Source organism: Podarcis erhardii, assembly GCF_964252035.2.
Source record: "Podarcis erhardii genome assembly, chromosome: 17".
In the NCBI taxonomy this organism is placed as follows: domain Eukaryota; kingdom Metazoa; phylum Chordata; class Lepidosauria; order Squamata; family Lacertidae; genus Podarcis; species Podarcis erhardii.
The window spans coordinates 28,419,283-28,439,416 of record NC_138515.1 but is presented as its reverse complement, the minus strand read 5'-3'; the positions used below and the strand labels follow the sequence as shown (position 1 = coordinate 28,439,416).

Genomic DNA, 20,134 nt, shown 5'->3' with positions numbered 1-20,134 from the left:
TGCCTATATTTACTCTAGCAGGTGCCAAACTTGCTGTGTTAAAATCACCTAGGCTATTAGAAAAGACAGGTGTAGCTACCTGCAGTGACTTTCTGCAGCATTTCATGGATTGCACAATTTTCATTTCTGCTCCAAACCACCTTGCAAATACTGGTGGCCTGGACAAGCGGTTGCTCTGGAATTAGTCCAGAAAGCTTCTTCTGGAACAGGGGATTTGTGCCAGATTCAGTTTATTGTTACAGTGGTACCTCGGGTTACATATGCTTCAGGTTACATACGCTTCAGGTTGCAGACTCCGCTAACCCAGAAATAGTGCTTCAGGTTAAGAACTTGGCTTCAGGATGAGAACAGAAATCGTGCTCCGGCGGCACGGCAGCAGCAGGAGGCCCCTTTAGCTAAAGTGGTGCTTCAGGTTAAGAACAGTTTCAGGTTAAGAACGGACCTCCGGAACGAATTAAGTACTTAACCCGAGGTACCACTGTATTTTACATTCAACAAGTAGGAAGTTTCATCAGAGACTTTCAGCAAACAAAGTTCAAGGTAGTTTGATCCCAAGTCAGGAGCCCAAGTCTAAACCAAAAGACCCACCTTTAACAAGAGTCCCCCTTTCCTTGTTTCTCATGTTCATCCACTTAATACTTTCTGCATTGAGGTCCATCCAGAAGATTTTCTGCTCCGCCAAGTCATAGTCGATAGAAAAGATAATAAAGTCCTTCTCAGTGGTCAATATAACATCTTCTTTCAGGCTCCTTAATCCATATAGGATCAAATTGAACTGAACTGCAACAAGCAACTTCGGCTCAGAGCCTACAGGAAAGAGAAGTGGTTACACACTGAAGTTTTTTTAAGTTACTGCTGCACTTAACATTACTCCCCACATTTGTATTTGGGTGAAAAGTAATACATGGCAAGTTACGCCAGCTTTCTTTTCATTTGTTTGCAGCTTCAGTCTTTGCAAAGCAATGCTGCTTTTCGAAGCAGCAGAATTCTAGGTGCTAAGTCGGGAGTCCTTGCCCAACTAACAACTCTATTAGAGCTGCTCAGCAAGCTCCCATCACTTTTCCAGCACCGTGCAGGACAATACAGAGGCTTAGTTTCTACAGCTTCCTAGCCCCAAGTCTGTGGGTGCATGTGCCTGAAGCCAAATTCTTTTATTCCACTTCAGGCAAGCTCAGCTCAAGCCACTGAATCACGCAGACATATGCCTACCAGAAGAGGCAAGCTCCACATTTACAGGGCCTTACCAACTACTTTAGGGACGCGGGTGGCGCTGTGGGTTAAACCACAGAGCCTAGGACTTGCCGATCAGAAGGTCGGCGGTTTGAATCCCCGCGACGGGGTGAGCTCCCGTTGCTCGGTCCCAGCTCCTGCCAACCTAGCAGTTCGAAAGCACGTCAAAGTGCAAGTAGATAAGTAAGTACCGCTCCGGCGGGGAGGTAAATGGCATTTCCGTGCACTGCTCTGGTTCACCAGAAGCGTCTTAGTCATGCTGGCCACATGACCCGGAAGCTGTACGCCGGCTCCCTCGGCCAATAAAGCAAGATGAGCGCCGCAACCCCAGAGTCGGCCACGACTGGACCTAATGATCAGGGGTCCCTTTACTTACCAACTACTTTGCAGGTGTGGCCATCTGGTTCCAGCAAGTAGCCAGGGTGGCAAGTGCACATATAGCTTCCCTCTGTGTTGACGCAAGTCTGGCTGCATTTCTCTTCCGACAGCTCTTTACATTCATTGATATCTTTGCAGGAGCGTCTGTCGCTCCTTAGCCGGAATCCTTCGTAGCAAGCACATTTCTGTAAGGAGAAGGTTACGTTTAAAGAAACTTGGGTCTTCATGTTGCAGGCAAGTGGGTCACTTTTATCATCTTCGTTCAGAGCTTTTATGCTGGAACGCTCATGTATGAAAAGTTGCTGCTGGAGTAAAGTGAAATGATCGTTGCTGCTCAAGACTGATTGGTTGCGGAAATGACTGGCAGAATCCGAGACCAGGGAGAAGAGTTGGTGGAAGAAGACTGGAAGAAATTTAAAGACTATTTACAGAAACACTGCAAAATTATTGAATGTTAATGATGTTGGAATGAAATGAAGTGGTTTTAGCAATAAGGCAAAAGGAATATGTAAAAATGGATTGATATTAGATGAAAATTCGAAGTTATAATATGTGAAGATAAGAAATTAAGGGTAAACAAAGAGGGTATGGATTTGCTGAACTAATTATTAAATGGAATACAAAAAAGGGAGGTGTGAGGAAGTCATGAAAATAAGTAAATGAGTGGTAAGAAAATAGAAAGAGGGATTTACTTTTAACTGTTTTTACTTTTCTTTACTATTTTTACTTTTCTGGTTTTTGTATTTTCTGTACTTTTTTTTTACTATTTTTGTAACTTTTTTCTTGTTGAAAATTTAATAAATATTATTTAAAAAAAAATAAAAGACTGATTGGTTGCTTTCTGTGTTCCATTTCTTTCATGGAAAGAGCCTTAGCAAGCTTCGTCCTGGCAGAAGCAGCAGTCAGTTTAGAAGTCACTCAATGCAGAGCCCTGTGGAATGGGTTCTAATGGGCAGGGGAGGATGTATGAATTGCAATTCATCCCTCCAGACTCCCAATGTGTGTGAGCTGAACAGGGTTTCAAAACCCCATCCTTGGCAGCAAAATTAAAAGGAGCTCTGAAGCAAGGTGGCTCGCCCTTTTGTACATCGCTTAATGAAGGAGAAGGTGACAGCTTGGGTCCAAAAATATAATTTACTTATATTCTTGCATTAGTTCACAGCAATTGCAGCAGTAAAAACTATGCAGGTGAAATGCTTATGTTTATAATATAAACAGTTTCAGGCAAGTGCCTAAAGGTGGAGCAAGTGGAGGCATAGCTGCATCTAACGCTGGGCAAAGGAAGAGAGAGAGGGGGGAACAAGAAGTACCGTATTTTTTGCTCTATAAGACTCACTTTTTCCCTCCTAAAAAGTAAGGGGAAATGTGTGTGCGTCTTATGGAGCAAATGCAGTCTGCGCAGCTATCCCAGAAGCCAGAACAGCAAGAGGGATTGCTGCTTTCACTGCGCAGCGATCCCTCTTATTGTTCTGGCTTCTGAGATTCAGAATATTTTTTTTTCTTGTTTTCCTCCTCCGAAAACTAGGTGCATCTTGTGGTCTGGTGCGTCTTATAGAGCGAAAAATACGGTACTATATGCTCCTCCCTCTCCAGGATACAAGGGTAAATGACATCATACAGTGCCCTGTCTACCAATTGTATTTCTATGGCCTGTGCATTTGCCAAGCAGCAATACAACTCTGAGCATCTTAAAAAGCAGAGACATCACCTTGCCAACAAAGGTCCGTATAGTTAAAGCCATGGTTTTCCCAGTAGTGATGTATGGAAGTGAGAGCTGGACCATAAAGAAGGCTGACCGCCGAAGAATTGATGCTTTTGAATTATGGTGCTGGAGGAGACTCTTGAGAGTCCCATGGACTGCAAGAAGATCAAACCTCTCCATTCTTCAGGAAATCAGCCCTGAGTGCTCACTGGAAGGACAGATCCTGAAGCTGAGGCTCCAATACTTTGGCCACCTCATGAGAAGAGAAGACTCCCTGGAAAAGACCCTGATGTTGGGAAAGATGGAGGGCACAAGGAGAAGGGGACGACAGAGGACAAGATGGTTGGACAGTGTTCTCAAATCTACCAGCATGAGTTTGACCAAACTGCGGGAGGCAGTGGAAGACAGGAGTGCCTGGCGTGCTCTGGTCCATGGGGTCACGAAGAGTCAGACACGACTAAACAACAACAACAACAACACAACTCTGTGGACGTAGCCCCTTCTCGTGCTAACTAGCAAGAATATGCATTGGTTAGGTTTGGCTGCTAATCTCCCACAAGCCCAAAGTGGTAGTATAGTCAACATCCAAGAAGAAGCAAACTTACAGGCCCGCTAGGAGACTTGTAGCAGATCTGGGAGCACGACCGCCGGCATGCAAGTGCACAATCCCTGCCTTCATCGGTCCCACCCTGACAGTCTGGTCTCCCATTGCACACCAGAGTGTAATTAATGCAGGTTTCACCACATTGGAATTCATAGCCCAGGCACTTCCTCGGCTTGCCTGTGTAACAAGCAAGAAAAAAACCCTCAAAGTCTGTACCAGCATTAAAACATAGAGCAGAAATAAGTGGGTCTTCAGAACTCTTAAGGGGCCAGGCTGTTACAGCAGTAAAACCTGCATGCCTTTTTACCAGTGGATTTTAAAGGCACTGAAGAAGGAGGGCATGCAACTGAGAGTTGAAGAGTTTGGTTTTCCAGTTCCTCATGAGTCTGGTGATAAAGGAAGGAACTGCAGGGGAGAGGGTGGTGAGGATTCAGCAGCACTCCCCCACCCCTTTAAAATTGCACCTCCAACCTCACTGGGGCAGATGTGGATTTATTTTTTTTTAAGGTCTGCTGCTATTGCATGTACTTTGGCTTCCATTTTGCTCATCTGCCAAGGGAATACCACACAGCAGGGTCAAATCCTGCTCATGTTCTTAAGAGCGAAATGGGTGGCAGTGAAGATTATTGTACTTGCATTGCTGATGAAATTACTGCAGGCTCATTATTAACAAGCTTGCAGGGATGCCTATTAGAGCAGGTTTGGGGAACCAAATGTTGTACTATAAATGCCATCGTCCTGGGCCATGTTTGTTTTGGGCTGACGGGAGTTGTAGTTCAGCAACAACTGGAGAGCCAGTGGTTCCTCACTCTTGTATTAGAAGTTCTGATCCACTCTAGACCTAGCGCTGGGTGTTGCCATTTCTCCAAAAAGTGGAGAAGCTTTCTATGGAAAGTGCAGGTTGCTCCCTAACACAATGAAGCTGCAAGGCTGTCAAATCCACTCTTCCTTCTGCTATTCTAGACTAGCCTCAAGGTGTTCACTTGAGGATTTCCCCCTCCGTACTCATTTCAATTTCTCCTTTACAGAATGTGATTTCTCTGCTGCTGAACAGCACAAAGTAATTTCACCACCTAAGACTTTTAAAGGCAAGATATTTTTCTCGTGGCTCTTGAATGGGAGTGCCACATAAGTCCAAAGGGGAGAGCTGCTCAACGGTAAAGACTTTAAGCATCAGCAAAAGCTCTTGCAAGGGAAACGCGAAGAGTACTTACAGGAAGTCTCATCACTCCTGTCTCTGCAGTCTGCCTGCCCATCACAATACCATAGGTCCGGGATACACTCAGAACTTCTGCATTGCCACTGGTTGTCACCGCACTTGTGCTCTGGCAAACTGCAGTCCTGCAAGGAGAAGGCATTCAAGAAAAAGGGAACACACACACACACACACACACACACACACACACACAATTTCTCCTTTGCAGTTTTCTTGTGCTGCAGGGATAACTACACAACCTAGAAATGGAGTTTGGAGCACTCAAAGGTACTTCATTTTGCAGCTGGCTGCTAAGAATTTGTGCTTGCTTAAAAAGCAACCTCTTTGTTGTCCATGCCCATCACAAATACTGTAACTTTTGGACTACCCAGGTCCTGTAGGAAACGCATGCGCATGCTTGCCTGTAATTGTTACTGCTTTAAAAGAAACGGAATAGCTGCCTTCTGCCCTTAATATATGTTTGTAACTGATCAGATCTTTATAAATAGCCGATTTGATGGCACTCTGCATTCGTTGCCAGTTTACACACACACACACACACACACCTGTTCATCAGATTCATCTTTGCAGTCCTTATCGCCATCACAGAGCCATTCCTTGAGAATGCACTCTCCACTTTTGGGGCAATTGACTCCATCCGAATGGCAGAAATGTAGTTTTGGGGCTACTGGGCAGCCTACTTCATCTGAGCCATCCTTACAGTCCCGGTCTCCATCGCAGTGCAGGGAGTACGACACGCACTGGCCACTTCTGCATTGGAATTCTTGTTCAGTGCACTTTGCATGAACTGCAGGGACAGACAGCAGTGTTTATTGTTTCTAGAAAGCACCCAAGAGATTTCACTCATATAGGATTCATGAACAGTTGAATGCATTCTCCCCACAAGGATCAATGTGAAATATATTTAACACAGGCTACACAGAAATGCATCTGGGTCCACAAACCCTGTAAGAATTGACATATGATTCAGCAGTTTAAATTGTGTGAAGATATAATGACCCGCTATCATATGAATTAATCCTTCGACTGTCATAGCTCCGGGAAATGCGGATATTTACATATCCCTTTGGCAAATAAGCCATGAGGCTACATATGGGTTCAGGTTTGATGCCGACTGTATGTTTATGAATGGAACATCCTGATATTTCACACAACCAGGAAAAGGAAAGTGCTGTCTTTGGTTGCAAATTGGCTGCTGCACCAACAGCTGTAACTGCACAGGCAAATGCAGAATGGGCTTTTGGGATGAAGAGATGCTACAAGCCTCAGGACATCTACTGGATTCAAGACCTAGCCCTCCAGCCCATTCTGAATTCATCACCCCATTATCCAAAACAGTCAGTAGTGCAAAGCCATTGGGCTCCTGGTTCAAGAGTTAAGCATCATTTGAATTAAAAAGTTTCTAGCAAGTTCAGACAGTGCCACCAAAACTTTTGTTGCAAGTGAAGATGCCACCCTGCAGGTTCAGGAACAAGGTTAAGATACCTTCCCAAAGGCAGCCTGTTAAGACACAGCAGGTGGCAGTGTTAGCTCAGGGCATGGTGTCTTATGCTATGCTTTACCCAAGCTATAGTCAGGAACTTTTGTAGAAAGCTGGCGATTTGGAAGCCGAATGTACCCATTCGGGCACCGCTCTGCCAACTGGGTATTTGCTCACCGCAGCCCTGTTCATCGGCGCTATCGTGGCAGTCAGGGCTCCCATCGCATAACCAACTCTCAGGCACACAGCGCATGTTGTTATCGCAGCGCAAGGCACACTCTGGAGTTGGCACCCAGCAGTTGGCTTCATCCGAGCCATCGGGACAATGTGGAATCCCATCACAAAGGAACCTCTCGCGAATGCATTTGTTTCCACTTAGACACTGGAAACTTCCTTTTAGAAAGAAAGAGACAAGAAAAAGTTAAGTTCAATAGCCAGGCTTTTCTGTGGGACTGGAGAAAGCAAGTGCATACTTCCTAGATTTTAAAAAAAGTTGACAAAATGATAGAGTAAGGTGGTCTGTCACTAGGCCTTTTTTGGCGGCTCTCAGCAATGCTCTCCCCCGCCTTCCGAAAGCCAGGTAAACAACACTGGGCTTTGGAAAGGAGGCCTAAGTGCTCTGACAGGGTCCTAGATCCTTCTTCCCAAAGCCTAGTAAGTGCTTTCCCAGTTATGGGAAGGCGGCTTTTGGCAGGCAGTGAGAGGGCTGGAGAAGGCCCTCAAATTCTGCCCTTGCTCCCTTCCTTCCCCCCTAGTCAGCATGTCTAACAAGAGCCAATTTTTTAATAATTTAGGCAACTGTGTAGGCCTGCAAAACTTTGACCTTAGCCCAATCAGCCACATTTGTCATGCTAGGTTCTTTGTCTTGATGGGGTAGGAGATGGTCCCTCCATTATTAAATTTCTCCATGTGCAGGATGGAGTATTAAGCTATTCACACACAGCATGGAAGAACTTAGTACCTGGTTCACCACAAATGAGGGAACAGAAGTCTTCATCGGACCCATCCATACAGTCCTCTTCTCCATCACAGACATATTCAAAGGGCACACACCCCTGCCCATCTAGGCAAGGAAGTTCAGCCCACCTACAGGGAATAGTTGTTAAGACAGTGGTATTGGTTGCATTTGGTACTGTTGTGGTCTTTGTGGTCTTGGGCGTTGTTGCCTTTGTGGTGGTCTTGGGTGTTGTTGCCCTTGTGGTGGTCTTGGGTGTTGTTGCCCTTGTGGTGGTCTTGGGTGTTGTTGCCCTTGTGGTGGTCTTGGGTGTTGTCGCCCTTGTGGTGGTCTTGGGTGTTGTTGTGGGTGTAGTAGTCAGCACTGTTGTCCTTGATGCTGTAGTCTGTGCTGTTGGTGTTGCTGCTCCAGTTGAAGTAGTACGGTTAGTAGTTGGTGCAGCAGTGCTTATGAGAGCAGGCTTTGTAACAGGAACAGAACGCACTGCAATTAGAAAGTTAGCAATCAGTTCCAGTTTCTTCAAACTCCTGTTCACATTGCACTGACAGTTTGTGTGTTTGGTGGCCAACCCTTAATCTTTATAGGAAAACACAGCACTTGAGAATAAGCGTTGCGGTCATCTTGTAGCTGCCAGACTGGTAACTGGGAATGGACCCTGGGACCATATAACACTGGTCTTAAAGGATCTACATTGCTCCCAGTACGTTTCAGAGCACAATTCAAAGTGTTGCTGCTGACCTTTAAAGCCCTAAACGGCCTTGGTCCAGTATACCTGAAGGAGCGTCTCCACCCCTATCGTTCTGCCCCGGCACTGAGGTCCAGCTCCGAGGGCCTTCTGGCGCTTCCCTCCCTGCGAGAAGCCAAGTTACGGGGAACCAGGCAGAGGGCCTTCTTGGAAGCAGCGCCCGCCCTGTGGAACACCCTCCCATCAGATGTCAAGGAAATAAACAACTACCTGACTTTTAGAAGACAGCTGAAGGCAGCCTTGTATAGGGAAGTTTTCAATTTTTGATGTCTTACTGTGTTTTAATTTGTTGGAAGCTGCCCAGAGTGGCTGGGGTAACCCACTCAGATAGGCATTATATAAATAATTATCATCTCATTATTTTTTTTTTGCAAGTGTGCCCCATCATCTAAAAGACAGTTGGCGCTCCTGCCTACTTTGTTAGATAGGCAGTCCTTTAGCAGTTAGAATTGTTTTGCCTCTAGTCTGTTGGATCTGCGTTGTGCTTCTGCCTGATCCCTTGCAGATGAGAAGCAGGAGTATAGGATTAGTACATGTCATGGCAAGTCTTAGGACCCATTCAGGGTTGGGGAACGCTTTTGGCCCAGCAAGCCAGATCCTTACCTCCCCACCTGGCTAACTATGATAGGTGGTCAGGGATGATGGGAATTGTAGTGCAAAAACAGCTGGAGATCCTAGTTTGGGAAACACTGTGCTTGTGTGTGTGTGTGTGTGTGTGTGTGTGAGAGAGAGAGAGAGAGAGAGAGAGAGAGAGAGAGAGAGAGAGAGAGAGAATATATCACCTTGCAAAAACGGACCAAAGGTTTATCAGATAAGAATTTCTCTAGACTAGTAACAGATAGGTAGCCGTGTTGGTCCGCCATAGTCAAAACAAAAAATTCCTTCCAGTAGCACCTTAAAGACCAACTAAGTTAGTTCTAGGTATGAGCTTTCGTGTGCATGCACACTTCTTCAGATATACATTGTCTGAAGAAGATACGCATTGTGTATCTGAAGAAGTGTGCATGCACACGAAAGCTCATACCTAGAACTAACTTAGTTGGTCTTTAAGGTGCTACTGGAAGGAATTTTTTGTCTAGACTAGTAGTGCCTAATCCTCTGTTGAATGAAGCTCACAAGCACAGCATGTAGCAGCATGCCCAGGACCACAAATTCATTTCAAGGAAAGACTCAGAGGTGATGGCCATGAATTAGGCAAGTTGAATTCCCAACTGTTTAAAAAGCAAACAGTAGGTTTCTACAGCTGTTATAAGACCCCTCCTCCCCTGCACAATCACATGGCCTTAATGATCAACAGCTGCAGGCACCATGGGAGATAGGAACTCTCATTCCCAGGCAACAATTGCAGTGAACAATGGTCCAAAACATTCAGCAACTGAACTTCCTACCGTAGCTCTAGTGGGCACTAACAGTAAGCCAAGAACTCATGCGCTGAAAAGGTGATGTAAACATGTAGACCAGCAAGCATTTTTCTGCAGCACATATTTCATAGGGACGATTGAACCACACGCTTTGGTAAGGCCCTCTGGCTGTTTAAGTGCCCAGCATAGGAATTCACAATGATGACAAGTCAGTTTACCTGTTCTCAAATTTGTGTCAAAGATCATCATTGCTTTCTGTACATTGGCTACTTGCACAGCAGAGGGCACCCCTGATCTTCTGTTCCAGACCACAACGGTTGTTTTGTTGAATGTCACCAGGTAAGGTCCATACAGAGCTGCCACGCCATGGGTCCAATTCTCTTTTATACTGTATGTCTTGCGTGTGATGAGGTTCAGCACCTTCAGCCCTACGAACAAGGAAACGCTTATTATTCCATCGCAACAAGAAACCAAAGTGTGCTGTATATTTACACAAGTCACAGCACAACTAGTTTCTAGAAAGCTGAATGGGACAGCCCAGTAACCTTAGCAAATAAGGGCTCAAGCCAATATTATTTTTTAAAGTTTTTTTTTTTTAAAAAAAAAAAGAAAACACCCACCCACACCCTCAAAGCAGTTAGTAAGGAAATATTGCCTGTTCTCAGACTAGAGGGTGGGAACTGCTATCAAAAGCGGGCTTTACAGTGGCAATGTTTGTTTACTGCTGCACAGCTAGCATGAGAACCATCAACTACACAAGGTATAACGGGGTAAGCAACATGTAATTTACCATAGTCTTTGGAAGCCCAGAGGAGGCTACCCGAGCTTATGTCCAAGGCAACTGGAAGATCTTCTGTCCAGGCTTCCTTCCCCACTTCTTTGATACTGCTTCCATCAAGGTTCAGCCTCTGAATTGGTTTCCCACTTTCTAGCCAGTACAAGGATGCTCTCTTCCAGTCTAGGAACAGGCGCCAGATAGCAGCCTTCGCATGATAGAGAACCTTCGTCGTCATGCCAGCAAAGCTAGTAACCTTAATTTCAGTTCTGCTACAGGTTAGCCAATATAGGTCCCCAGAAGTTATATCAACAGCCGCTTCACAGACTAGGGGGAAAAAGCAAATGTAAAAAATTAAGCTTCTCCTTCCAGTCTCAATGGAAGCCCAGCTCATCAAGGACGTCCACTTGCAAAACCAACTTCCATTTCCCCTCCCTCTTTCTCCCTGCACATCCTGAAATTGGCTCGGGGTGGGGTGGGGACCTTGGTTACAGAAGTGCCCCAAAACGTGGTTTGTCCCACACGCTTTCTTGACCTTTCCCTGGCCATTTGCCTATAGGCTTCTCCACACTTCCCCTGGTTCTGTGCCTAGAAAGCACAGGGGTCTAAGCATTTTTGCCTTTGCGCTGCTGCTTCCCCCCCCCCCACAAAACCTGCTCTTTAGCGCTCAATCGGTGCAAACATCAAACTAGATGACTTGATTGACATTTGCTCAGGTTCAGTGGTAAACAGTGAGCCTTCTCAGGGGAAAGCGAAAGCATGAATGAGCCTTGTGATGGGTCATTTTTTATTGTCCCAATCTGCTAACATGGCCTGGGGTAGTAATCACACCAATGGTAAAATTCCGTGCATTTCTGGGACACATTATGTTGCAGGTGTTTCCTTTGTTTGTGGAAGGAAAATGGTAGGTGGTACCTGGCTGAAATTTGGGGGCACTGCACAGGTGTCAAATGTCCTGGGAGGATTACCTGGAGGTCTTCTTCTGTGTGAACTGCACAATGAAAAGTGCACCGGGGGGGGGGGTGAGTTACTTGCCGCACAAAATAGGATGAGGGGTAATCTTTAGGGCTAAGCTACCAGCTGCAGAGGAGGATAAGTTCCTCCATCGGTTTTGCTTTTATCCTTTGCGTATTGCCACAGCTTTAATCCACTGTCCTTGCTGCATCTGCCAAAGCTGCCATTGCTCTTTCGCAGCTCTTAGCTGAAACACTCCTTGTAGAGGGAAGGGTTGGGTTAAGGGCTAAGGCATTTTCAAGTTACAGGAACATGGAAGCGAGCCCTGTGCTGCTGGGAAACTACCGTATTTTTCGCTCTATAAGACTCACTTTTCCCCCTCCTAAAAAGGAAGGGGAAATGTGTGTGCGTCTTATGGAGCGAATGGAGGCTGCACAGCTATCACAGAAGCCAGAACAGCAAGAGGGATCGCTGCTTTCGCTGTGCAGCGATCCCTCTTGCTGTTCTGGCTTCTGGGATTCAGAATATTTTTTTTCTTGTTTCCCTCCTCCAAAAACTAGGTGCATCTTGTGGTCTGGTGCGTCTTATAGAGTGAAAAATACAGTATTTCCCAGACCTCTTGTACGCCCTCTTCCCACTGCAAGCCACCACAGCTAAAGCAGAGGTGCTGAACAGGTAAGGAAGCTTCCTTACTTCAGACTTCAGAAGGCGTATCTTTCTCCTGAAACATTTGTCATCATTGGTACTGCGAGCACTTAGATGCCCCTCTGGAGGTAGCTGTAAGGTTTCAGTCAGATGTGCACATATTTTCTGGCCTGTCTACAAATCCTTTTAAACGGATGCAAAGCATGAGCTCTCCCATAGACAAAAGAGCCTTCTCCAACAGGCGAAGATTCCAAAGCTAGCTAAAGGTAGAAGTACTGCTTTCTTCGGCATCCCTTTTCTCTTTGTGCAACGCACTCCTAAGAAGCAGCAGAATAGTGACCTTGCTTGTTCTGCTATGGCACTATCTGTCAGATCTCTGTTTAAAGACTTACTGTACTCGTCTGCAAGGCCTCACTGGCTTCTACGGCCTTTTGCTTCGTCTCTTCCCTGTCCAGAGTACAGACCGTAGACTAGAAATCCTAAAGTTATGTTGAGTCAAGTAAGAAATTAGGGATTACGGCACTGCGGCAGCTGGACCACATTGTGCCAAACACTGGACTGCTTACAGGAAGTGTATCCGTAAGATAATTATGCCATTAACTCTAGCTGCAAGGACTGAATCATGAAATGGGTGAAGAGGTAAACTGCTGTTCCCTTAGCATCCCGCACTGTCTGCATGTTGATGCTTTAGGGAGTAAATATGGTCTGGAGCAGACTGGAAACCAACCAAGTAAATTCTCTTCCAAACCCATTTTTTGTCTTGCCATCATCATTAGGAGTTTGTTTTAGAAGTCCATGCTTCATTTGCATAGAAGCTCTACAGCAATGCACAGGAGCTCACCTGGCGAACCTGTAGGAATTATTAGTTTTGCTTTCGTCTCTTTAGTGAAGCGCATCAGTTCTCCTTTGTCATCAGTCCAGTAGATGAATCCCCTGCTCCAGTCCATGTCCTGGAAGTAGACGTTTTCTGGCCACTCCTGAATCACTTCATGCTGCTGCAACACTGTCCCCTTTGGGTCAACTTCCAGTCGGTAGATTTGCTTGTTAGTAGAATACAAGACATTCAGCACTGCAGGAAGAGTACAGGAATTGAGGAACAGGTCTTGCACAACTTGCTAGCCATCCCAGCTCAGTGTCACTCTATTATTCAACCCAAATACTGCTCTTGCTATGACGAATAGAACAGGTTATGACTTCAGTAGTCACCTGGGCATATTATAGGCTTGAGACCTTCACCGTCTGATTTTGGTGCTGCCTTGACTGGAGTAACAAGTTGATGCTCAAGTAGCCATGTTAGTTGCTCAGAGGCAGTTTTAAGCTATAGACGAGATGCTGGGAAAGCATTTACAGTGGTGCCTCGCAAGACGAAATTAATCCGTTCCGTGAGGCTCTTCGTATAGCGTTTTTTTCGTCTTGCGAAGCAAGCCCATTGACAACTTAGCGGATTAGGGTTAGCGGTTTTTAGCGGATCAGCTGATAAGCGGCTTAGGGGTTAGGAAAGGGGGGGGAAGGGGGGAAAACCCACAGGAACTCGCAAGACATTTTCGTCTTGCGAAGCAAGCCCATGGGGAAATTCGTTTTGCGAAGCGCCTCCAAAACGGAAAACCCTTTCGTCTAGCGGGTTTTCCGTCTTGCGAGGCGTTCGTCTTGCGGGGCACCACTGTATTACCACAAGCATTCTGGCCAATTGGATTTTGCATTTGTATTAAAGCCAACTGAAGACAGACCTGCTTTAACTTTCTATGGCAGGAAGGCTGAAGTAGTCACCCAGCCTTCCCACAGCTCCACAATGCAATGTTTCATTTTCTTAAATGTGTCAAAACATGGTGATGGACCAAAACAGGAGATTCAAAACAATCCTGTCTGAAACTGAGCTTCTGGGACTGTGTGACAGGTTTCTATCCAAATCATGGACACATCTCCATTCTAATCAACAGCTAGATAAAATTTAGCACCAGCAGTTTCTCATAAAAACCCCAGAATGCAATGTAGCATAAGCTTATCTGAACACTGGTGTTTAACCCACCCTACAAAGAGGGATTCTCAAAGTGGTTTGTGGAAGGATTTTCACTCCAGATTTAAAAGCGCACAAGCCTACCTGCGCATTGGTTTGAAGGCAGGAGGAAAGTGTCATCTGGACAGGCACACCTGTAGCCCTTGGGATGAACAGGTGACAAAAGGCAGATATGGCTACACAATCCAGGTGAACAGGCAGCTGTGTTACCTAGTGACCAAGATGACAAGTTAGACCAAGAATGGGTCCATCCCTTCCTAGGTTGAATCCAGTAATTAAACTTAAGTTCCCATGTATGCACAGACCACATGTATTACACACAAATGCTGAAGTTGATGCCAGCCACAGAATTCAGCAGTATGAGAAGATGGTTCTCATTTTCAGGCTCACCCCATCTACAGACCTTAGAGCATGTATAAGACACCAAGGCAGCTATTTAGATAGCAAGAGCAAGCAGTTGTCTAAACCAGAGTTTTCCAAACTTGGGTCTCCAGCTGTTTTGGGACTACAGTTCCCATCATCCCTGACCACTGGTCCTGCTAGCTAGGGATGGTGGGTGTTGTAGTCCAAAAAACAGCTGGAGACCCTAGTTGGGGAAACCCTGGTCTAAATCATACTTGGAGCCACTTTGAGATCAAGCAGGTTGCATGCTGACAGAAGGAAGCAGGCTCCCCCAGGAAGATGCTGTCCAAATTAGGACTTGCCTACCCAAGCCTACCCTGAATATGTAGCACCAGCCAAATCCCTGACCACCTCACATTTACAGTACAAGTGTCATTGCAACAAATGAATGTTTGAAAAGTGCCAGTACTCAAAAAGCTAGAGGGCCAAATTGTCTATGCGGCAGGTACATAGAAACCACGTCCACCATTTCACCAAGTCAACGCTCCTTGAGCCTGGGACAAGATCAACTGGACTTCAGTTTGTAGTTAGGTTTCAAATTAAAATGTGAAGTGCTAGATTTCTAAAGCTTTCAGAGAGAAGAGTTAACATTTAAAGGATGAAAAGCTACTGAAGACAATATGTTTTGTCTTAGATTTCCTTAATAAGCACATTTCTTTTCCTTCCAAGGTGCAAGGATTCTTGACCAGAGGACAGACATCTACGTAGAGAGCGGGGGGGGGGGGGGCTATACTTCAAGGCCCATGGGCCTTCTAGCTCTAAAGAGATCTTAATATTTTGTGAAGAGTTGTTCAAGGCTGCATTGGGGACGCACTCCCTACACAGGGATGGGACTCCTTTATATTGGACACTTCTGCTTTCGTGTTAGGCACATAGAGGACCTTGTATGTGGAGGCTTAAGCATGTGCATGCTTACCTAGCTGCATGTTCTGCCAAACAGAGCTCTTGGAATGCTCCCAACTGGGAGATACAAGTCCAACTGGTGGCCATTACAGTAGCTATGGCTGTCAAGTTTCAGATTCTTGAGGAAGCAAAACTGAAGGTTGTAACAGGACAACTCTATGGTAGAATAGTACCATTGGGGTTTATAGCCTTTGGGTCACCTTAAGCACCCTTGGCCCAAGACAGGCCACTTGACTGCTCCTCCAACCAGACATGTACCCAGCCCTCTACCAAGACAACAGTTGGTTTGTTAATATTAACTCTGCCTGGTCCTGGGTATAGGTATTTACAAGTGGTGCCTCGCAAGATGAAAAGAATCCGTTCTGCGAGTCTCTTCGTCTTACGGTTTTTTCGTCTTGCGAAGCAAGCCCATTAGCAGCTTAGCGGATTAGCACTATTAGCGGCTTAGTGGCTTTTAGCGGCTTAGCGGATAAGCGGCTTAGAAAAAGGGGGGGGGAGGCGGAAAAACTCGCAAGACATTTTCGTCTTGCGAAGCAAGCCCATAGGGAAATTCGTCTTGCGAAGCGCCTCCAAAACGGAAAACCCTTTCGTCTGGCGGGTTTTTCGTCTTGCGAGGCACCACTGTAAAGGCAACACACATGAAAGTGAGGAAATGAAATAGCCATTCCTGCTACCAGACATGTCTTGCTCATAGCTACATAGCTAGAGAGATTTAAAAATTGTTTTGTTTTTTTAAATGCTTCCAATCCACCGTTCATCAAAAAAATTGTTCTCAGGCGTTTTACTCACTTTGAGGCTGCAGTAGCTCATTCAGTACTGTGAACGAAGACACTGAAGAGTTCAGCAACACACTGACACCTGGGGAGGTGAGGGATGCAGACAGCAATTGCTCTTTGTCTGCCCAAATGATGGAATTCTCAAACACAGCGAGTCCTAGAGGGGCCTGTGCTTTCAGCAGCTTCTCTGGGAAAGTGTACCTGCCAGTGCCGTCGGCCTTGATAGTCTCTATGGACTGAAGAGCAGAAAAGCCAAGTCAGAATTCCCAAACCAGACTGAGGGGACTAGCACTCAAGCGCTTCAAGTGACAATTTCTATGGCCTTCACCAGCTAATGAGCAGTTCACCTGAAGGTCTGGGGAGTACTGCTGCCCGCCCACCAGAACACCAAGCCAATTCAGAAGTGCTGGCATGGAACACACAAACACTTCTGTTGTTTACTGTGCTCTTACCTTCCCATCGCCCCCACCGTGGGCTACATCATAGTGCAGACAGCTCAACTAGAGTCAAGGCAACCAAACAAGGTTCATGTCCCAGGTGTATACTAAAACTACTGTTCGGTTTTACTGAGCAAAGCCTTCCTCCAGAGGTTATGTGCAGACACATGCCATATGTAATTGCACCACTGTGCATTTTGCCCCCTCAAACCAAGGTTTTGTATTTTTCTTTGTGGACAGTCCTAAAACTACATTTCATTAAGAGATTCCTAGAGGGCTAAGGGCTCAAGTGGCTTCAGGGGCACCAAGTGGCTTCTGTCAACTTCAGCTGGTGGCCCAGCTGTGCCCCTATCTGGACAGGGAACACCTAGCAGTGGTTCTCAACCTGTGGGTCCCCAGATGTTGTTGGACTACAATGCCCATCATCCCTGAGCTCTGGCCTTGCTAGCTAGATTACTGCAATGTGGGACTGCCTTTGAAGATCTGAACCCGGAGAAAAGTTGGACAGCTGGTTTGCTAACCAATGCAAGACTGTCTGAACATATAAACACCAATTCTGGCATAACTGCACTAGTTTTGAATCCTGCTTGCAACTTCATTTGGCTATAGTGCTTGCTCAGATAGTCCAAAAGGGACTACCTTCTCACATTTTAACAGGCTTGCTCTACTGTTCAAGGCTGCCTGCTCACTTAGAGCCACATTAGACATGACATGCATTGTATAGCTTTTTTTTTTTTAAGTAAGTGGGTGGGGGGGTTAGTACTGTGAGTTGTGAGTGCAGGGAAAGGGGACTTTCAAACCCTTGTCCTTGCCATGCTGTGATTGGAACAGCACCAAACCCACCAGACTTTCCAGCATGGAAAAAAGTTTCTGTTGGTACCAGATCACAATGAAATGTTACATCAAGATGCTACAGACTTGACACGGGCTTCTTTGTGAATTTCCGGTGCATCAAGTTTCATACCTTTTTATACGCACTGATCCAGTACAATCTACTAGTTATATGATCAAGAGTCAATCCAACAGGGTCTTCAGCGGTTACGATTGCAAGTATGTGTCTGTCTGAACCATCCATCCCCGCAGCTTCGATCACAGTCCTGCCTTGCTCACGATTCACCCAATACATGTAGCTGCAATAAAGAGAGGTGATCAGAGGACTGCACCATGTTACCGGGCTCCTCAGCACTGCAGGAGCAGCATCCAGTCTGATTGTTTTGGGACCAGCTACTCTTTGGCACGCTTAAGAGCAGAGCATGTCACACATCTCACTATTTCCACCCACAAGGAACATTTTCTTCCAAGTTAACACCTGAACAGATCCTGAAGGGCCTTGATACATCAGTGCTGTGGCTAAGCTTTCCAAGTTCCAGAATTCCCTTCTACCACAGACTTATTCTGGCTACAGCCAGCTCATATGCTGGGCCATGTTGTGTGTTTTTAGTGGGCAGTCACACAAGGCCTGCCTTTCATCACAGAAGTTGCAACACAAGGGACGCAGGCTTGGGTGAGTGGGGATTACATGCAAGTACTCCTAAGAATTCGACTGGTAATTGTGTTGAGAGGGCAAGGGAGATCTTGATGCATGCTCAGTAAAGGTAAAGGGACCCCTGACCATTAGGTCCAGTCATGACCAACTCTGGGGTTGCGGCACTCATCTCGCTTTATTGGCCGAGGAAGCCGGCAGACAGATTCCGGGTCATGTGGCCAGCATGACTAAGCCGCTTCTGGCGAACCAGAGCAGCACACGGAAATGCCGTTTACCTTCCCGCCAGAGTGGTACCTATTTATCTACTTGCACTTTGACGTGCTTTCAAACTGCTAGGTTGGCAGGAGCAGGGACCGAGCAACAGGAGCTCACCCCGTCGCAGGGACTCAAACTGCCGACCTTCTGATCGGCAAGTCCTAGGCTCTGTGGTTTAACCCACAGCGCCACCTGCGTCCCACATGCATGCTCAGAGGCATCTTTAAATAGAGGCTCCAAAATATTCCAGTTGAAGAACACCTTCATTCTCCATACCTTGCATATAAATCCACTCTAGCCCTTAAACAAGTGTTTTCCCAACTTGGGTTTCCAATAGCTTTTGGACTACCATTCCCATCATCCCTGACCAGCTAGGGATGATGGGAGATGTAGTCCAAGAACAGCTGGAGACCCAAGTTGGTGAAACACTGTCCTAAACGCTCTGATCCTATAAAATTATCTAGTGGCGATTCTGCTACACTCCTGGAAGTGTCACTATAAAAGCATTACTCAGTATTCAAAATGCCTTGGATACAAGCAAAACGTATTTGGGATCCACATAATCAACAGATGCTTTATTGCATATCCAAACTAAGAATGGAACAGGTATAGCTACGGACAGGGCATTAATTTGCTACCAGATTTTCTAGTAACCTCCACCACCACCCACCTCCATGTTTCTTCTACAGACACTCACTTTCCTACCCACAACATCCGTTTGGGAAATTCGCTTCCTGGAGCTCTGTTGCTGACTTGGCTATGGTATGCCTATGGTAGAATAGGAAACTGAAGTATTGTACCTTAAGAGATGCAGTGGGTCATCTAAAAGGAAGCAGCCTTTCAGATTTCACCCTTAACATGCGCCCATGCCTAGTAAAGCAATAGAGACTTAAAGCCAGGCTATTCCAGACAGATTCCAAGTCACGGCAGTGAAGCAAGGAATGTTTACCTTTTTTCTGGAAACGTAGTGAGTTGTTCTGGCAACACGTTCTTCTCCAGGATCTTCACGTAGCCTCTGCCATCACTCAAGCCAACAAAGATGGCGCCAGGGGCACTGCTGGCCCAATATAACTGCCCAGTGAACCAGTCTACAGATATGCTGTTGACACTGCCAGCATCTAGGAGAGAAACATTTATAGAAGCTCAGTCGTTTCATAACCCTTACAGCGAGAGATCTTAGGACTCGGCTACATTGGTCAAAAAACCACGCTTTGAATGCATTTAGCATACAACACCAGATGACGCTGGAGAGCAAAAAAATAATAATTTGCCATTTTACATAGCTTTTTTTTTCTTTTGTTTTTTTTTATAAAAATTTTATTAAGTTTATGAAATACAGAAAAAAGAAATAAAGACAAATATAGAAAATAAAGTAGAGAAATTACAAATTTCCATAATCCTTTTTTCCAGCACATCTAATGGACTTCCCCACATCTTCCTAACTCTGCATTCTCTGTGATACAAAACATCAGCAATTTGTTAACTTGTTTCAAATCTTATTGTATCTTTCATTTTATCATGTTACCTAATTTCCAAAGTGTTGTAACCCACATCTTATACGTTTTAGCTTAAACATAATAAAGTTATTTCATTATTCCACCTCTGACTTCTTGTACCTTGATTTCCATTTCATTAATTTACAATTGCTGAAGCTAGAATTTCTAAAAGGTGCATTTTTTAACATTCATACAACTTGTAATGTTTTTTCAAATAGTCTTTAAATTTTTCCCAGTCCTCCTCGATTGTTTCTTCTCCCAAGTCTCGGATTCTGCCAGTCATTTCGGCCAGTTCCATGTAGTCCATCAACTGCGTCTGC

At 45.5% G+C, this 20,134-nt stretch overlaps 1 protein-coding gene across 3 annotated transcripts in view; it reads right to left on the bottom strand.

Annotated features, from left to right (window-relative positions):
• LOC309332051 (low-density lipoprotein receptor-related protein 2-like) overlaps positions 1–20,134 on the bottom strand; it is a 218,584-nt gene that overhangs the window by 62,217 nt on the left and 136,233 nt on the right. For all 3 annotated transcript variants that reach the window (XR_014152054.1, XR_014152055.1, XM_081844699.1), the window contains 14 exons: positions 19,268–19,436; positions 17,542–17,707; positions 16,154–16,376; positions 14,144–14,269; positions 12,887–13,114; positions 10,462–10,773; positions 9,890–10,099; positions 7,572–8,048; positions 6,788–7,003; positions 5,676–5,917; positions 5,129–5,255; positions 3,916–4,091; positions 1,607–1,793; positions 589–807 (listed from right to left, as the gene is read on the bottom strand). Coding sequence is in view for 1 of the 3 variants with exons in the window: in XM_081844699.1 (XP_081700825.1) it covers positions 589–807; positions 1,607–1,793; positions 3,916–4,091; positions 5,129–5,255; positions 5,676–5,917; positions 6,788–7,003; positions 7,572–8,048; positions 9,890–10,099; positions 10,462–10,773; positions 12,887–13,114; positions 14,144–14,269; positions 16,154–16,376; positions 17,542–17,707; positions 19,268–19,436 (3,078 nt within the window). In the remaining 2 variants the exon portion in view is untranslated. The remainder of the gene's footprint in view (positions 1–588; positions 808–1,606; positions 1,794–3,915; positions 4,092–5,128; positions 5,256–5,675; positions 5,918–6,787; positions 7,004–7,571; positions 8,049–9,889; positions 10,100–10,461; positions 10,774–12,886; positions 13,115–14,143; positions 14,270–16,153; positions 16,377–17,541; positions 17,708–19,267; positions 19,437–20,134) is intronic.